The 18,235-nt window shown below is 38.8% G+C and overlaps 1 protein-coding gene across 8 annotated transcripts in view; it reads right to left on the reverse strand.

Annotated features, from left to right (window-relative positions):
- Positions 1 to 18,235, reverse strand: part of PCDH15 (protocadherin related 15) — a 789,625-nt gene that overhangs the window by 180,188 nt on the left and 591,202 nt on the right. For all 8 annotated transcript variants that reach the window (XM_035008612.1, XM_035008611.1, XM_035008610.1 and 5 more), the window contains 3 exons: positions 16,954 to 17,259; positions 13,703 to 13,927; positions 3,349 to 3,465 (listed from right to left, as the gene is read on the reverse strand). In XM_035008612.1, the coding sequence (XP_034864503.1) occupies positions 3,349 to 3,465; positions 13,703 to 13,927; positions 16,954 to 17,259 (648 nt within the window). The remainder of the gene's footprint in view (positions 1 to 3,348; positions 3,466 to 13,702; positions 13,928 to 16,953; positions 17,260 to 18,235) is intronic.

Raw genomic sequence — 18,235 nt, forward strand, 5'->3', positions numbered from 1 at the left:
CTTCTAGTTTGGACAAGAGATCATTAAATACACAAAGTGTTTCCGTACATACATACACATGGGAGCCCTGCATCGTATCTTCTAATTACAAAATGTTTATGATAGCAACAAATAGAAAATACTCTGCAAGCTCATCCAAAAAATATGTATTCTGGATTTATGGCATGGACATAAAGTAATAAAAGGAAAAATCAATCATAATACTTCTGAAAGTTGTGTAATGTGAAATTTATGTTCTGAAAATTTTCATGGAATCAAGCTTTTATTTCTGATTGGTGTAGGTGTAGCCCAGTTGCTAACTGAAGGGATCCAGCTTGTCAGCAATCACTGGAAAACTCAGTGCTGAATACTGGTTACGCAGAAGATTGCTGGTGTGTCAAGGCTCAGCACTGAGTGTGATAACCTGTCAGAAAGGCTAAAATCAATAACACAAAAAACACCAGGTGTTGGCAAGGATGCAGAGAAAGGGGAACCCTCTTACACTGTTGGTCGGAATGCAAACTGGTGCAGCCACTGCGGAAAACAGTATGGAGGCTCCTCAAAAAGTTAAAAATAGAGCCACCCTACAATCCAGCAATCACACTACTGGGTATTTACTCAAAAAATACAAAAACATTAATTCAAAAGGATACATGCACCTCTATGTTTATAGCCACATTATTTATAATAGCCAAATTATAGAAGTGTCCCCAAATCCATCAATCGATGAATGGATAAAGAACATGTGGTATATATACACAATGGAATATTAATCAGCCATAAAAAAGAATGAGATCTTGCCATCTGCAACAACATGGATGGAGCTAGAGAGTATAATGCTAAGCAAAATAAGTCAGTCAAAGAAAGACAAATGCCGTTTATTTAATAAAAGGTGAATGGCCATCAGAACATTTTTCACCTTCAACTGTGATAGGCCATATAGTCAGAAACAACTCATATGTGGGATTTAAGAAACAAAAGAAACAAGCAAAGGAAAGAGAGAGAGAAAAACCAAGAAACGGACTCTTAACTCTAGAGAACACACTGATGGTCACCAGAGGGGAGGTTGGTGGGGCGATGAGTGAAATAGGTGATGGGGATGAAAGAGTGCACCTGTTGTGATGAGCACGGGGTGATGTATGGAAGATTCGAATCACTATATTGTACACCTGACGCTAATACAACACTGTATGTTAACTAACTGGAACTAAAATAAAAAACTTAATAAAAAAACTGAGTCTGACAAAATACATATTCACTAGCTAAAATAAGTATGCTTAGTATTTCAGTTGAATGACTAGCATCTGCCTTTCATCTACTGAAAATTCAGCATTAGATATTAAATGTGAAAAACTATTACTCGGGATGCAAACCTAGGAACTTCTTAACAGAAATATGAAATTTGAACCTGGTAAGTTTCCATAAAAGAGCTTCAGGGTGTAAAAACAGGGCTTCTCTCTAGATAATTTAGATAAGTAGTAGCATTTCTTTATGGAACAGATAACATACCGAGACAACTTCTCTCACATAGGTGGGGTGATCTGAAAGTCAAACCAGGAACCACAGTGGTGGGTGCCAGAAGGAAAGTGAGGATTTTGCCATCCATACTAACACTTCGGGGTATGTTGCACATAGGTGATCAGCATACCTACATGTAGTCTGTCATCATTAATACCATTAATCTTAACATTACCTTCAATTCTGTGCTAATACAAATTTCTTAGAAATACAAATATTTGGGGGTGTCTGGGTGGCTCAGTTGGTTATGCTTCCAACTCTTGATTGAGGCTCATGTCATGATCTCAGGGTCAGAGTTGTGGGATCAGATCGAGCCCTCTGTTGGGCTCCCCAACTCAGCAGGGGCGGGGGGGTCTGCTTCTCTCCCTCTGTCCCTGCCCCCACTCACACACACACTCTCTCTCTCTCAAATAATAAATAAATCTTTAAAAAAGGAAAGAAATATGAATATGTTAAGATGCTGTGCTGTTTATGCTCATTTAGTAGAGTGTGTTATAATTTCTACGTGCAGTTCTGTTTTTCCTACATGATTCTCAGGTCTAGAGAGCAATAACTGGTTAGCAAAATAATCAGTATAGACTTGGTGTTCAAAACATATGCCTTGAATAGAACTGAATGTGTACCCTTAATTTAAAGTAGTTTCTACCTCTGACAGTTTACTTAAAAAGCAGATAAAGCACCAATGTCATATTCACCATCTCGACTGGTGTGTCCAAATCTATAAAATTTTGCCTATCACATTTCCCAAAATGCAATAAATCAGGTTCAAAGACATTTTAACACACTCGAGAAAAGGAGCTTCTGAGTGAAAAGGTTACTGCTTTCATGTGAACATTATTATTTTTCAAGACCTTACAGTCACAAAAGACTATATGGCCTATCACAGTTGAAGGTGAAAAATGTTCTGATGGCCATTCACCTTTTATTAAATAAACGGCATTACACAAATATTATTTATATTAACAATATGAAACAGAAGTCCTAGATCGCTTACAAAATTCGGGTCTTTTTCTATTTTCTTGTTCTCCTAAAATGGCTTATTTAATATTTATTTTATTTTTGTAGAGTAAATCAGCCACTGACTAATGGTTGGAGCTCACTCAAAAGTAAAAAATTTAAATCTTCATCATTCGGCTATTAAGAGAATAATTAATATTTATAAAGCACTCAAATTATTTATACAAAGCATTTTATATAGGTACTATTATTTGTATATGTTACTTTTCATTCATTAATGTAGTAACATTAAGGAAAATTTACCTCACTTCTGCTGTAATAATGTTTTCATTGAAAATCCTCTATTTCGGAAGGCAATCTGGGATATCTCAAAAGAGGTAAAATTTTGGATAATAAAGCCTGCATTAAATATGTTCTAGACACAGTATTAATATTTCAGCTTACCAAAATTAACACATTCAACATAAGCATTATGTCATCCGTTGATCTAGAGTTTGCTAACAAAATAGTCATATATGAATAAAATGGAAGATGCATAAGGATAAAACCTAACCCAACTCAACTAAGCTTACACTGTCCTAAATAAAGAACCCAAATGATACTGACTCTAAATGCAGAGAACTCTTTCCACATCTATTCATTTGTGCGGGACAAACTGGCAAGTGGCAAATTCTGAATTCCAGCAACATAGAAAGCATCTGCTTAACTGTGTTCAGTAATAACCGCATGAAGTGTGCATGTCCTGGTGGGCACTACAAGCAAACGCACATGAAATGCCTGGCGGAGGACAGAGTGGACTCAGTCTGAGTGTGCTGCCCGGGAAGTGTGTCCTGTGTGAGTGTGCAAGGTTCTCTTCGCTAAACTTCCGAGTGTGCATCCGTGTCCTTTACTTACAGGGGGGTCTGCATCTTCAGCATAAACGGTTGTGATGGGTGTGCCCTTCACGGCATCCGGAGCCACCATCCCCTTGTAGATCCGTTTACTAAATACGGGCGGATAATCATTCATATCCTGGAAAACACAATTAAGAGTTTAGAGCTTCCCATGACGGCGGGTTGGGGACACAGTTAGGAGACTGGCTCCATCTCTTTCTATCACACAACCCATTTGCCACTGTCAACCTTCCAGCCTCTCAATCCCATTATTCTCACTGCAGAGTGGCGCCCTGGGGGAAGCTGGAAGAGCTCCTATACAATATTCATGTGCGGAACTGCAACTGGAGGCCATTCCACTCGAGCAAACGGTCTAAAATTATGCCTTCTGGAGATGGGAGGGCTGCTCGAAACTTTCCCAGAAGATACCTCCAGTGGTATGAGGTGGTTTTGAATTTTGAAAACAGGGACGGGCAACTTGTATAAAAAGTGCCGTTCTACGAGACAGGTGTTAAGGATGGTGGCTTCTTTGTTGTGTTGCTGTTCTTTTTCAAATAAAGCTCTTTAATGTTTCTGTTGCAACTGAAAATTCTTGATATACGTAGCATAATGGGATGACTAGCACATTTCAAATGCAAACTATGAAACAGCCTTTGATGCCATCTTGCATTTTTACAAACATAAAATGATTAAAGAATGTTTTCCCTATAGTACACCACAAGAATGACACCTAGAATTAGATGTTCCCAGAGACAGAAAACAATGGTGATTTACTGCAGGAGGTTTTCAAGTTAATTTATATGCATCTTTTTTATTTTTACAACTCAGTGATAGAAGTGCATTGTTATTCATGTCGTATCACTCACTAAACACATATTTATTGAGTTCCTCCCACTTCTACTACTCAGTGCTAGGCACTGGGGCTACTGCTGTTACTCAGGAAAATGATGGCCTGACTTCATGTCACTTACCTGCCATTTGACAGGTAAAGACACTGATTCTGCAGATAGTAGTGACTTTGCCTAAAGTAATCTACTTATTTGGCAGAGCCAAATTAATAAATCTGGTCCCTTGAGAGCAAGACCATTTCTCCCCCAATCATTTTATGTTTCATAAAGAAATGCATATCATTTTTTCCTCAAAAATAATGCATATTAACATGGACAATTTATATTTCTTAAATTTACTTATTTTAACATAATTACCACACTCTGCATTGTTGTGGGCACTTAGGGTTAGACATATTTGAGCCTAAAGGTGAATTTGTTAATTATCTTACTCCCCAAGTCATCTTTTTCTCACTTGCTATTAAAAACAAAAGAAGAAAATTATTCTACTTAGTCTTTAATATCTGTTCTGATACAACTTCCCTGTACAATGTAAATTGGAAACCCACTAATTAACTGATTATAACCACCTCTTTTTGCAAAGAGGTCAGGATAATTCTGTCACAATCAAAAAGCACTTGCTTTTATGTTCACAATAGAGTTGACTTCTGAGTTGTAAATACGAGAAAATCTGCAGACTTTCATGAAAAATAAGAGATCTTTAACTGTAAGCAAAACTAAAAACTAAAAATACCATTTCCTGTGTTTTGACATACAGTCTTCATAAACTTCCATGAACAAAAAATAAAAAAGTTTCCTTTATAGTTATGACCTTTAGAATCTGAACAAGAACCTGAAAGCACCATTCTGATAATGAGGGTGGTGGAGGGTATTGATCTTGAAGTTCCAGGCAGGGGGTAAATATATAAAACATTTGCATGCACACTTTCTCCTGCTCTTTTCAAGAGCATCAATTAATTTAATGAGTGAATCTTGTACGTAAAGGGGTAGAAATCCTTTTGCACCCCTAAGTTGTCACTTCTGAAGGTCAGAAAAGGAGCCCAACAATGTAATTTTTCTGTACATGACTTCCCAAGGTCACGTAAACTCAGTATGTTCCTATAAATTTTCTTCTTTTTTTTTTCCCATCTCAAAGGATACTTACAACCTTAATGGTACAAGATACTATTGGATAATCTGATTCTTCAGGGGATAAAAGGCATATAATTTTCTAGTTGTCATATAGTTGCTAATAGTACTGAGTACAGTGCTCCCTGCCTTTTTTTTTTTCCTGGCAAAGTATTCACTAGATTCACCTTCTAACTGCATGTGTAGTGGATATTTTTTTATAATCTGGCTTCACAGACTGATTAGCCACAAATGTAAGTAATAACTGAAGGCTCACAGGACTGTTTCTTCTCCTCCTTTCCTTTGCTTGCCACTGGCGGGACCAGGAATAAATCAACACAGCTACTGTGGCAGTCTTCTCTTTATAGTACATTGTACACATTCTGGGGTTACAGTCTTTTATCATAGCTAACAAGTTCTTGCACAATGCATGATTTCAGATGAGAGAATTTATTGAAACGTGATGCCAACAAGCATAATCAACAGCTCATTATATTTATGCTCCAGGGATGTCTGAAGAAAAAGGGACATAGACCCACTTTTGTGTAAATGCCCTGGTATGCAGCCAATGAAGGAGCAGTTGCACCTCCAAAACAGGCTCTTTTCTGTTGCCCATTTTCCACTAGAGGGTAGTATTGGCAAAAAGAAGCATATCTTCTGTCTTCTTGTTAACAATGTTATCATGAAGACCCGTAATAGTTTGCTTTCTGGGGTTATAATTTTTGTTGGTCTGAACAAAAATTACTGTTCATGTTTCTAAAGGGTATTCTGGATGTTAGCATGGTTCTCGTCTAGAACAACACTATGCTCTTCTCAGAAAAAAACATGTACTAGCCAATTTTTCATTTGTTTCCATATCTCAAGCAAAATAAAACTGTACCTGAAGGGACAGGGAGTAAGGCATGGGTTTAAGGAAACTTTGTGAATGAGCATCCCAGGGAAACGGGAATTTGCTGGGGACATTGCAAGTTAACGGCAGGTTTCCACAAAAAAGTAGAGAAAGAGATAAGAATTTTGATGTTCTGGAACCAGGGCTAAGAACTGTTCTTGGTCAAGAGACGTTTTCCAGAGAGAAGAGTACTAGAGATTGATGTTCTGATCATCTCTTTAAATACAGTGAACGCCAGCGCTCATCCTCAGCTCTCACACGTGTTTGGCCAGGGCACGGATGGGGCGCTGATGGCTAGGAGGCTCCCGCTGCTTAGCGCTGTCCACCTCCAACTGTTTGCTGCCCATCCTCCAAAATGCCCTGAGGCTTGAGAAGCCGATGCCCGTCTTTCTTGGCGGGGGATGCAGCTGACTTCTCTGCCCGTTCCCAGGTCTGCTTTCCCCTGCCAGACACCTTCCGTGCGCTATCCCAGCAGCTGCTTCTTCTGCTGTTTGTTCCCTCCTGCAATTTCTCCTTCTTTTGTCTTGTCTGACTTCACTTCCTTCTCTCCCCTCCCCCTCTGCCGCCAAACAAATCTTTTTCTGTTTTGCGTGGGGTTCTCCTAAACAAAAATCATAAACTTACTCAACTTTTCTTTTTCTTTTTTTTTTTTTTTTTGCATCAAAACCTGCACTGGAAGCTTCTTTCTTAGAGGCGTGAGTTTGTTTTGGTTTGGTTTGATTTCCGAGGATGTAGTTATTCTGGGTTTTTGAGGGGCTGCATAACCCCGATGCAGAGGCAATCAAAGCCCTGCTTGGCCACACCAGCAAAATGTACACAGTGGCGTTCAGTATCACACATACTGATGGAGCTCCCCCTGGGCATCAGGCAGGACATTAGATGGTGGGGGTGTTGTTACCACCAAGAGAGGCACAGTGACTGCTGGTACTGACAGGTAGGAGTAGAAAGCAAAAATTAAATACATTAATGTTGAGTATGACAGATTTTATGAAAGAAGTACCAGGATGCAATGAGAGCACGTAGCAAGGAGTTTAACTAGATTTCACACAGGACACATCTCTGTTACTTTAGCAACTGCTCCATCACTCATGCCCTCTGGCAGGTGGGACCATCCTTCAGTGAGGTTGATGGCTGCAGGAGCACAACACTGGGCAAGGTTGGCTAAACCACAGCTTTAACACATAATCCCATTCCCATTTGGTTTCCCGGTTTGGGAATGGTAATGTGGGGAGAAGGGAGCTGATGAGCTTTTGGGGTGTTTTCCAAGCCAGGAGGCTACGGGCACTTGAAAGAATATGTGCATGACCTGAGCTAGAATCTTTGAGCAGATTCCGTCTAATTTTCTCCATTGTGCACCAGAATTATGTGTGCGTGCTTTATGTTTACTGTTCGTCAGGCATCATGCCAGGGCTGTTAAATTTATCATCTCAATGGAATATATTAGCTATTTTATTTCTATTTTAATTGTAAAGAAACTGAAGCTTAGAGAGGTCAAGTTGCTTGTGGTGATCCAGCTAATGAAGGGCAGGCCCACGACTGCATGCTGGCATGTCAGACCCTTCAGGAAGCATTCTGATATTCGGGCGTGAGAAGAAAGGGAACTGGCCAGGTTGTCAGAAGATTATGTATCAGATATTATATAAGATGATTTGAGTAGGATGTTCATTAAAAAAATCCACACATAATTTTAAAAGATCTCTGCTCAAAAATACTTTACAATTTAAAAATTCTTCCAAGTAACTATTACACTTTTATCTTGGCAACCTGGTAAGCTTCTAAACATTGCATAGTGCTAATCTATTTCCCTGAAGATAATTTTCATAATTATTTATAAAGCTTGTTTTTTGTTTGTTTTTTGGTTAAAAAAAAGAGACTTGCATCAGTTGAATTTGTACATTTAAAACAACAATTGACTCAATATTTAACCCTACAGTTATTTTCACTAAAACCTAAGAAAGTGTTCCCCAAATTTTGTTCTTTGGAAAACTAATCCTACCAGAAGCTTTATAAACAAAAAGAATCCCATGATTCCACTATGGAAAATGTGGGAAATCGCTTTTTATTTTCTTGAGATTCACAATGTACACCAGCATATTAAGGACTTTCATATGAAGGCATGCAGGGGAGACATCTGTTTACTTCTGTGTGTCCCAGCATTTCCCAAACCCATTTGTCTATGAAATTCTTTGTCTATGAGACACCCCTTACCATCTCAAGGAGCTCGAGCTCTGTGGAATCTATCCTGAGGGACCCTGAAGAGAGTGCAACATTGAAGGCAAACACTATGATTATGTGGAATATTGACTTTGGTGAATTACAGATTTCCAAGAATATACTGCAAATTATGCTGCATTGAGAGTGACCCCCATCTGTAGCAGCTACAGGAGGCTCTGGGACAGGTTCCAGGGATGGTGGTATCCGCCATTGACAGGGCTTATCAGCATCTCCTGCCCCCACTGGGAGGCAGCTCAGTTTTGGGGACTTCTGGCAAACGGGAGAATGTGACAGTCACTGAGGAGTAAAAGAACATAATTGTGTACACAAAGTGAGGCACTTTCCTGGGACTTCCAGAAACCAGTGGGTGATATTTGAGGAGCCAGGACAGAGACCCACAGAAATGTGAATTATTACTGCTAACTCTGGGCAGGTACCTTTTTAATTGTTTCCTCTAGTTTGGTTGTGTAGGGGAAATGTGTTACTTCTTAGTCATAAAACTCTACAATAGCAGAGTACGCAGATACTTTAAGAAATGATCTGACTCCTTCCCATGGCATGCTCTTCCTGATATAGTCACATTCTTTAAACTTGCCAGTGAATACATTAGTAAGAAGACTCCAATAAGAATATGATAACGCAGAATAGAATAAAGGGGAATATTTGAAGGCTATAGTCCAAAACATTTTCTCCAGGTCACCCAACCCTCTGGGAAAAGTCAACAAGTGGTAAAAAATAATGATCACCCGATTAGCCTATACTCCCCCCTAGCTGGCTCATTGAAATCCTTTTATTCCATTTTCTCCCTCCAGAGAAAGGGAAGGAGGATGCTATAAATCCTGAACTGTCCAGTTTCCTCTGACCAAATGAAATCCAAGATTGTCAATACAGTCACCACGGAGCATCAGCGGGGCATCACCACCTCTCAGGTGTCCGTGGTATGACAAATGCCACCTTCGTACCGGGTGTCGAGTTTCTATCTAGAGAAGCTATCCTCATTCTTATATTCTATGGGGATTGGGACATTTGTCTTCCTGCTGGGAGGAAAATATCTCTTAAAGATGAAAACTAGCTCCATCTTCTAAGACTCACTGAATTTCTCAATAGCCTAGGTCCTTGTGGATGTTATTTCACTTCTGGTCCTTCTAGCTCTCCTTGCCTCCACCCACACCTGCACCTATAAGACAGGCAAGCGCAGGTGGGGAGCCAAGTCTCCTCCCTGCATGGAAGAATCTCCCTCATCCTCTCGTACCGCAGTCATACCACCCGAGGTTACAATAAGCAGAAGGACTTAGGTCATCTGCTCATCTTAGACAATCCATCACAAGGCTGTCCAGCATCACAGAGCCATTTACATATTTCGACTTTTCTGACTGGTCTTCCCCTATTGGCTTATCATAGAAGACAGACCTTTTCTTTCTGTGTATTTTCTACATTATATCACAACTCCGTTTGTAAGGACAGATTTTTCTGTGGACTATATATTTTAAACTATATAGAATTTTATTTTTATTTTTCAGAGATTTCCTCATATCACCTAATTTACTATTATATATTCAGTTATTCAGTATATTCAATAATTGTAAAGTGAAGAAGGCCATGTGTATCAGTGTTCTGCAAAAACGCTGCAACAAAAATACATATTATGTGTTTGATCATCATTGGTTTTGTTTGGGATCACTAAGAAAGCACCCTGCAGGTATGTGTGATAAAATTCTACTTTCTTTCTACTGTAGAAATATCGTTCCTTCCAAATATCACTTCAGTTTTCCCATTCTCACTCCAATTAGAAATTTGATGGACTAGATATTAAGCATTTGATTTTTTTTTCTTCTTCTTTACAAAAGAAAATTATGTTTCTTCTCATTTTCAAAGAGAGATCTTCAAGATGCTTTCCCTGTGGTGACTGTTTTGGGTAGAAATATCTCTTAACAAATACTATGCAATTATGTTATCAGCAAAACAGCTTGTCATACTGCAAGTAAACACAACAATGACAGAAAATCTGTATGCTTGGGAAAGACCTACATTTGTGGAGAAAGGGAATTGTACTCCATTCTTCCCTTCAAAGCCAACAAGCATGATATTTTATGGGCCCCAATATTAGGTGATAGTTTTGAAGTTCTTCTTTGTGATAATCTCACCCTGAGTGACCAGAAGAAAGAAAAGCAAGTTTCAGCCTCCATTTGGGGAAATGTTCTGTAAATTTTTTTTTATGCTTTCATCACCTTGAAAAAAAGAAAGTGGCATTGAAAATGTCTAGAATTGGGGCACCTGGGTGGCTGGTTTCAGCGGACAACTCTCGGTTTGAGCTCAGGTCATGAGTCTCAAGGTTGTGAGATCAAGCTCTGTGGTGGGTTCCACACACCTCAGTGCAGAGTCGGCTTGAGATTCTTTACCCTTCCCTCTCCCTTCCCATGTGTTCTTCGCCCCATGCACACTTATGTGCTCTCTCTCTCAAATAAATAAATAAATAAATAAATAAATAAATAAATCTTTAAAAAAAAGAGAAAAAATATCTAGAATGGAATGCTGGTTGATTAAGTTTTGTCTTAAATGTATAATAAATCAGAAATAATTTAGTACAGGTCAGGAAGTTCTGACCAATGAAACTCCTTGACTTCTCTAAATAATATAAAGCAACTGAGAGCAAAAATTAGATCAACACCCTCCTATTTCTTTTTTTTTTTTTTAAAGATTTTATTTATTTATTTGAGAGAGAGACTGAGAGAGAGAGAGCATGAGAGGGGGGAGGGTCGGGAGGATCAGAGGGAGAAGCAGACTCCCTGCCGAGCAGGGAGCCCGATGTGGGACTCGATCTAGGGACTCCAGGATCATGACCTGAGCCGAAGGCAGTCGCTCAACCAACTGAGCCACCCAGGTGCCCCCTCCTATTTCTGAAGAAGGAATGAGTCCATCGATGAGCAAATCCTTTCCACACACCAATGTGGTAGCCTTAAGTGACACCCATATTTAAAATAAAGGGGTGATCAGGGAACATGAAATGCAGTTTAAGAAACTTCAATCCCAGATAGAGAACAAGACTTATTTAGAGCACATCTTGCTTGATTAGATGATATTTTTTGACCCAATCCAACTCCAATGACTTCTATCAAAAAAAAAAAAAAAAAATCCACACAAATCAGTCTACACTGAATCTAGAGTAGCCAAGTCAGAGTCTGTGATGGTTTAGAACGCTCCTTTATGAACCATACCCAACCTGAGAGACAAGGCCATCCCATCTGAGTAGCCATCTGTGGGTCTGAGAAGAATGTGCAGAAGATCATTAGTAGCAAGTCTTTTCTTCCTTTATTGTCCAAAACGCCAATAAATGGCCATTTTTCTATTTTAAATGTTTTTGTTTTTGTTTTGTTTGTGGTCAATTCCACCAAACCGTAGGGGTAGGCAAGTGTAGACCAGGGTAATCTGGCTTAAGCTTTTCACCTGGTCCTGAACCATTCCGCCATATTGTTAGTTCACTCAGGGAAGGCTCATCTTAACCTTCCTCATTTCTTTACCTGTTGAGATATTTTCATAGCCAAAACATTATCAGGTCCCTAAAGTGATTCTGTAAACAGATTTCTTAATTTCTAAATGTTACACCACAATAGTGTGCCAAAATCATATTTTAAAATATGAATTAAAGCCCCCCAGGCCACTGATGATTGATCCTTCTCCAACCTACTAGAACATCATTGTATTGGGAAAGAGACGCACAAACTGAGATTCAGGTGACCCAAGGAAAGATTCTAATAGATCAAATTTCTATTCCCAAATAGGACTTAATGCTGAATAAAATTTTAACTCCCTGAAATACATAATTTCTTAGGCTAGAGAGACACACAGCGGGAGAAGTAGGTAAAAAGTCATTGTGGATGCTTGAGAAAGAAGGAAGTCAGACCCTGATAAAACTCTCCACACAGCTTTCACGCATCTGAGAATGGAAGGGACGTGTGTGTCCCAAGGTAGCTTAGGGGAGACAGCAGAACCCCAGGGAAGAATCATCACATGTGCACTGGCAGATAAGCTAGGTCAAGTGTAAAGAAGAGACAGTGAAATATTTCTGTGTCCCTCTCTGATTGCAGGATTACCTACAAAAAAACAACAAAACAAAACAAAAAACTAAAACCCAGACCCAAAGATCTTATAGTCACAAACATTAGAGCAATTACCTACGTGATAAATAATGCCATGCTAATTACATGTTGGTGCAGTCTTTAACAATCTTCTGTGTATTCATACCAGCATTTTTTGTCTAAGAAAACTAGTAATATGTATTAGGTATTTATCAGTTAAACGATCAAACAAAAATTCAAAAAAGTGATTATTTCTTATTCCAACAATTCCATATTGCAGTGACCTACAAAAATGAACACAATAAAAAACAAAATAAAACAAAAAAAGACAAAAAACAAACCAATGAACATAGTAGAAACATTGCCTATGACCTTGTGTACCTTATGAGCTTGCATACTTCTAGCCCTCTCTTGACAGCACCTTTCAAGAATTGCAGTCATCCCCATTACCTATCTTCCTTTCATTCTAAGCAAAAATCCATCTGCAGAAAAGCATTTGTAATGCCTTCCCCATGGGAAGAGGGCTCCTTTGGGAAGGAGCAGAGGAATCTGAGAGTTTAGGACACAGCTCAGGTGGACTTTTCCATACACTAACCTTTGAGAACTGATAAATCTCTCCTCCTGTCTTCTTTTAAAGGCATACCTTAAAAATCACTAGAATCCCAAAAGGTTGAAGATACCATGCTTTTTGAGGCAATCATTTGGCATGGGTTATCACAATGAATGAGATAAGAAATCTGGCGCAGACAACAAAGGCCTCACGGTCACGGACCTTGAATGTGGCTGAGCCAGAACTTGGCCCCGATTCCATTCAATTCCAAAGCTTATTTCATTCCAGAATCTCAGCTTACAAACTAAATAGCTCTGGGGCCTTAGAACTCTTACTTTTCCATAATCTGATCTTTTTAAAATTTTTAAATTGAAGGGTTTGGATGAAGTTATTATCCCTGGTGCTGTGAAATTTGGACTAAAGTCTGGAGAAATTGGGACTAGATTAAAATTCCAGAGCTATGGGAACATTCAGGCAGCCACTGTGGTTAAATTCTTATTTAGTGTTTCATTCAAATGTATCTTTCATACTTCAATGATATGGTTATTTCTCAAGTCTAACACATTCCAGACTCTAGGTTCTGGGTCTGGTATTACTGTGTTATTATGAATCATTGCCCCCAGATATTTAGTCTAGTACAGACTCAGAAGAGAGTACGGAGGCGGCCACCAGGAGTCATCTGTGCTCCTTACCTTTACTATCACTGTGACAGTGGCAATGCCTGGTGGCATCGTTCCATAAATATCGAAGGCCTCCACGAGAAACGTGATGCTTGCTTCCTGCTCCGGAAATGACTCATAGTCCAAGCTCCTTAAAAGGGAAAGTTCTCCTGTAAATGGATGTAGTGCAAAAAAGTGCTTTACTTCTGGGCTTCGGATCCGATAAGACACATTTGCTCCAAGGTCAACATCTTTGGCCTGTAACAAGTGAAACAGAAGGATGGTCATATCAGCGTTGTTACAAACCAGAGGAGTGCAAGGTTGATGGAGGTCATGGGTCAGTACCCAGGACATCATGAACTTAACAACGACCGCAGGACATGTTTCCGAGACAAGCATTTTTGTTAAGTAATTTACCAAAGAGAGGAAGGAGAGAAAGAGAAACAGAGACAGAGAGACAGAGAACCATGGCATTTTGTCTTTTTTTTAAATTTTATTACTGAGGCACCTGGGTGGCTCAGTCGTTAAGCATCTGCCTTCGGCTCAGGTCATGATCCCAGGGTCCTGGAATCGAGCCCTGCGTCGGGCTCCTTGCTGGGCAGGAAGCCTGCTTCTCCCTCTCCCCCTGCTTGTGTTCCCTCTCTCGCTGTGTCTCTCTCTGTCAAATAAATAAATAAAATCTTAAAAAAAAAAATTATTACTACATTTATTTTCCCTGAGAAATCACTAACTAAAAGAATTAAACTACACTAAAGAAAAGAATATTGTCATAAATTATTGTGTATTATTTCCTGCTAATTGCATAACATTGAAAAATAATGTTTTATTTTTTTTATTATTTATTTATTTATTTATTTATTTTATTCATTTGAGACACAGAGATACAGAGAGAGAGAGAGAGAGAGCATGAGCAGGGAGAGAGGCAGAGGGAGAGGGAGAAGCAGGCTCCCCGCTGAGCAGGAAGCCCGATGCGGGGCTCGATCCCAGGACGCTGGGATCATGACCTGAGCCGAAGGCAGACGCTTAACCATCTGAGCCACCCAGGTGCCCCTGAAAAATAATGTTTTAAATAAAAATAAAGTTTTACTGAGTGTTTTTCATAAACATGTTAGATTATTAAAGGAGTATAAGGAAACTAAGGAAATTTAAGTAATAATTTCTCCTTACAGGGATCCTATGATACATTTCTAGAGATCAGTCTATTATACTCCCTTCATTTAATTAATCTTTATTGAGTAGTTATTATGCATGAGAAGCACAAGATGAACCAAGACACAAATCCTGCCCTCCAGGTTAATGTCTCAAAAAAAAAACAAATAAACAAAAAGACACAAATATCACAATAGAAAGAAAACAGAGACATGGCAGCTGAGAGGTGTTCAGAATTGGGGGTGACATGTTCTAGCTGCTGGTCTCGCAGGATGAGGAGGACAGACTGGCCAAGGCAGCTCTGGTGCAGGAAATGGAACGGGGTGGGGGTGGGGGGATGGGGAGATGAGCTGTGTTAGGATGTGCACACAGGAACCTATGCACCTGTTACGTGAACTTTTGTCTTGGCTCCCTGCAGTCAGTTACCAACATCACAACCAGAAGATATTGGGAAAACACAGATTTTATGACATCATTTTCCTATCTAAAATCCTTCTTGTTTTCCATTCCATTTTGGGTTAACCCCACTCTCCTGAACGTGGTGAGAAGGATCCATACAATTTCTAGCCCTGTAGCTCTTCCCTGTCTCCTCTCCTCCAGGATTTTGAGCAGGTTCATTCCAATGCCTTGAATAGCATTTCTTCCTCTTTGCTAGAATAACTCTTCCTTGCTCCTCAGTTCACAATGTAGAAAGCAACTATCTAAATCTCAAGACCAGATTTCTAAACTCTCAAGATTAGGTTAAGAGTTCCACCTGTCATCTCTGAGGCCCCTTGCTCTTAGGACCTCTGTTGCAATTACAGATTTACTTGTCTGTTTGCCACAGCAGACTGAGAACCCCAGGAAGGCAGGAAATCTGTCTGGTCCACATTGGAATCCCCAAAGTCTAGCAGAGGAGTTGACATACGATAAACCCTGGAAATATGCGTGTTTAATAAATAGATGAATAAATGAAAAGATGAAGAGAAGAATAAATGGAGAAATATGGACCTTTCCCTGGTTGGCATGGCCTTTTTTAGATTTATTAATGTTTTTGCCTAAATATTTTTTGAGTTGAATTATGAAAAAAATACAAGTTCTTGATATCCATGCTAACAGAGTTCAAGTTGTGGATGGCAGGTCAAAGAAGGACTAGAATCTTTTTTTTTTTTTCCCCCAAAAATTATACTTCATAGATGTCTGCGTCAGAATTGAAAGGGGTGGTTTATTAGAATGCAGATTTCTGAGCCAACCTAACCTACTGAATCAGAATGTCCAGGGTTTCTGGTACTATTGTAGCCAAGGACTGAAAAAAGGGCTTGGATGTGGGGACACTGTTTAAAAGGAGAGTCATATCTCTGGGAGGATGTCAGTTCATTGAAAGTGAAAAAATAATGGGTTCAGCAATATCTTCTTTCTGTAAAATATAGGGAAAATCTCTACCTGTGTGTGTATGTGCATATGCATATATATACACATATATATGTACACACACACAAACATAAGTATATATGCACATACCTGGAAATGCACATTTATATATATGTAAATATGGAAGTGTTTACTTGAATATATACATATGTAGTTATATATGCACACACCCACATAATGCATATTTACATATAGATAAATATGGAAATATTCATTTGAATACATGCATACATAGGTATATATGCACACACCTGCCTATGCACATATTTACTTATATGTAAATATGAAAATATTTTATTTCATATTGTGTGAGCACAAAGATAAATGTCATAGAATACAGTTACAAATTTAACACTAAGTATTCTAGAGGTACAAAGTGGGGAATTATTACATTTTTCTTTATAGACTATTGTATTGTCAATTTTTACAATAAATATATAGCATTGATTTTGTAAATTAAAAAAGAATTATTAAGATGTGTTATTTGATTTCTTGGAAAGGTACTTTTTCTCCTCTTAACTGTTGGTATACCCTAAAGTATGGTTGTTACATAAAACACAATATGCAATATTGGAACGATACTTCTATTAAATCTTTACTCCTTGTTTATCTGAAATTAGAATTTAACTGGGTGTGCTGTCTTTTTATTTGCTAAATCTGCAACCTTACAGCAGATCTTCTAATGTGGGATCCAGATCCAGGAATTGTCTGCTTCCCCCACACACCTCTATCTGGAGGAAGGTGGTCCCAGCCGGCAGGTTCTCCTCCACGACCACAGTATACGTTGAATTGGTGAACACAGGACTGTTATCGTCGATATCCAAAACTTTGATGGCCAGTGTGAGCACTGAGTGACGGGGATGCACTGCTCCGTCCATGGCCACAACAACAAGCTCGTAGTAGTCCCTGACCTCTCTGTTAAGCTTCACAGCTGTGTAAATGCTCCCATTGGATGTGATGCGGAAGAGATTATTGAAGTTGCCCAAACTATAATGCACTTGGCCATTTATTCCAGCATCAGGGTCTGTTGCCTGAATAGAAATGAAAAACAGAGGAATTCACATAGTATGTTTTGTCATGCTTTTTGCACATTACATTTTGCTATGGTGCTCTGCTAGAAGGGGATAGTTGACAAATCATGGCATATTTTCAAAAGAAATTTTTTTCTCTCAGGAGAAAATGAAAAAAGATAATGACAATGTAATGCAAAAGTCTAGAACTTGAAAAGAAATACACTGAAGTTGAATTATTCTTCATTCAGAATGACCGTGACATACATTGATAATATCATTAACAATAACAATATTATGACAGAAAACTCACATTACAAAAATACTGGATTCTCCCTGTACTATCATTTCTTTAATGATTTGGAATTCTAAGTCAGGAAAACACATTTAGTTTTTAATTAATTTAACATAATGTACTAGATGACAACTCAAGATGCTATAGTATTTTTTGTTCAAGCACTTTGTATATTTATTTTCCTATATACTTTTTCAAGCACTATATATCTCATTTAATCCTCAGCATGTTCTTTTTTTTTTAAAGATTTTATTTTTATTTATTTGAGAGAGAGCAAGAGAGGGAGAGAGAGAGTGCACAAGCAAGGAAGGGGCAGAGAGAGAGGGAGAAGCAGGCTCTCCACTGAGCAGGGAGCCCAATATGGGACTCGATCCCAGGACCCCAGCATCATGATCTGAGCTGAAGGCAGATGCTTAACCAACTGAGCCACCCAGGCACCCAATCCTCACCATGTTCTTACAAATAAATGTAATTGTTCCCATTTTGCAAATGAGAGAACAGTGTCTTACGGAATTTAAAGCTTTTGCTGAGAGTTACATAAAAAAATAAATATACAGTGCCCCAGTTCTGGGTATATATAAAACTACTTAATAAATATTTGTGGAATTAATGAATGTTGAAATAAATAAATGCATGTAACTGAGATTTAACCTAGATCTTCTCCTAAAGGCAAATGAGAGTCAAAGTATTGTAACTGGGAAG

Source organism: Mirounga leonina, unplaced genomic scaffold (assembly GCF_011800145.1).
Source record: "Mirounga leonina isolate KUSES-001 unplaced genomic scaffold, KU_Mleo_1.0 Mir_152, whole genome shotgun sequence".
In the NCBI taxonomy this organism is placed as follows: Eukaryota; Metazoa; Chordata; class Mammalia; order Carnivora; family Phocidae; genus Mirounga; species Mirounga leonina.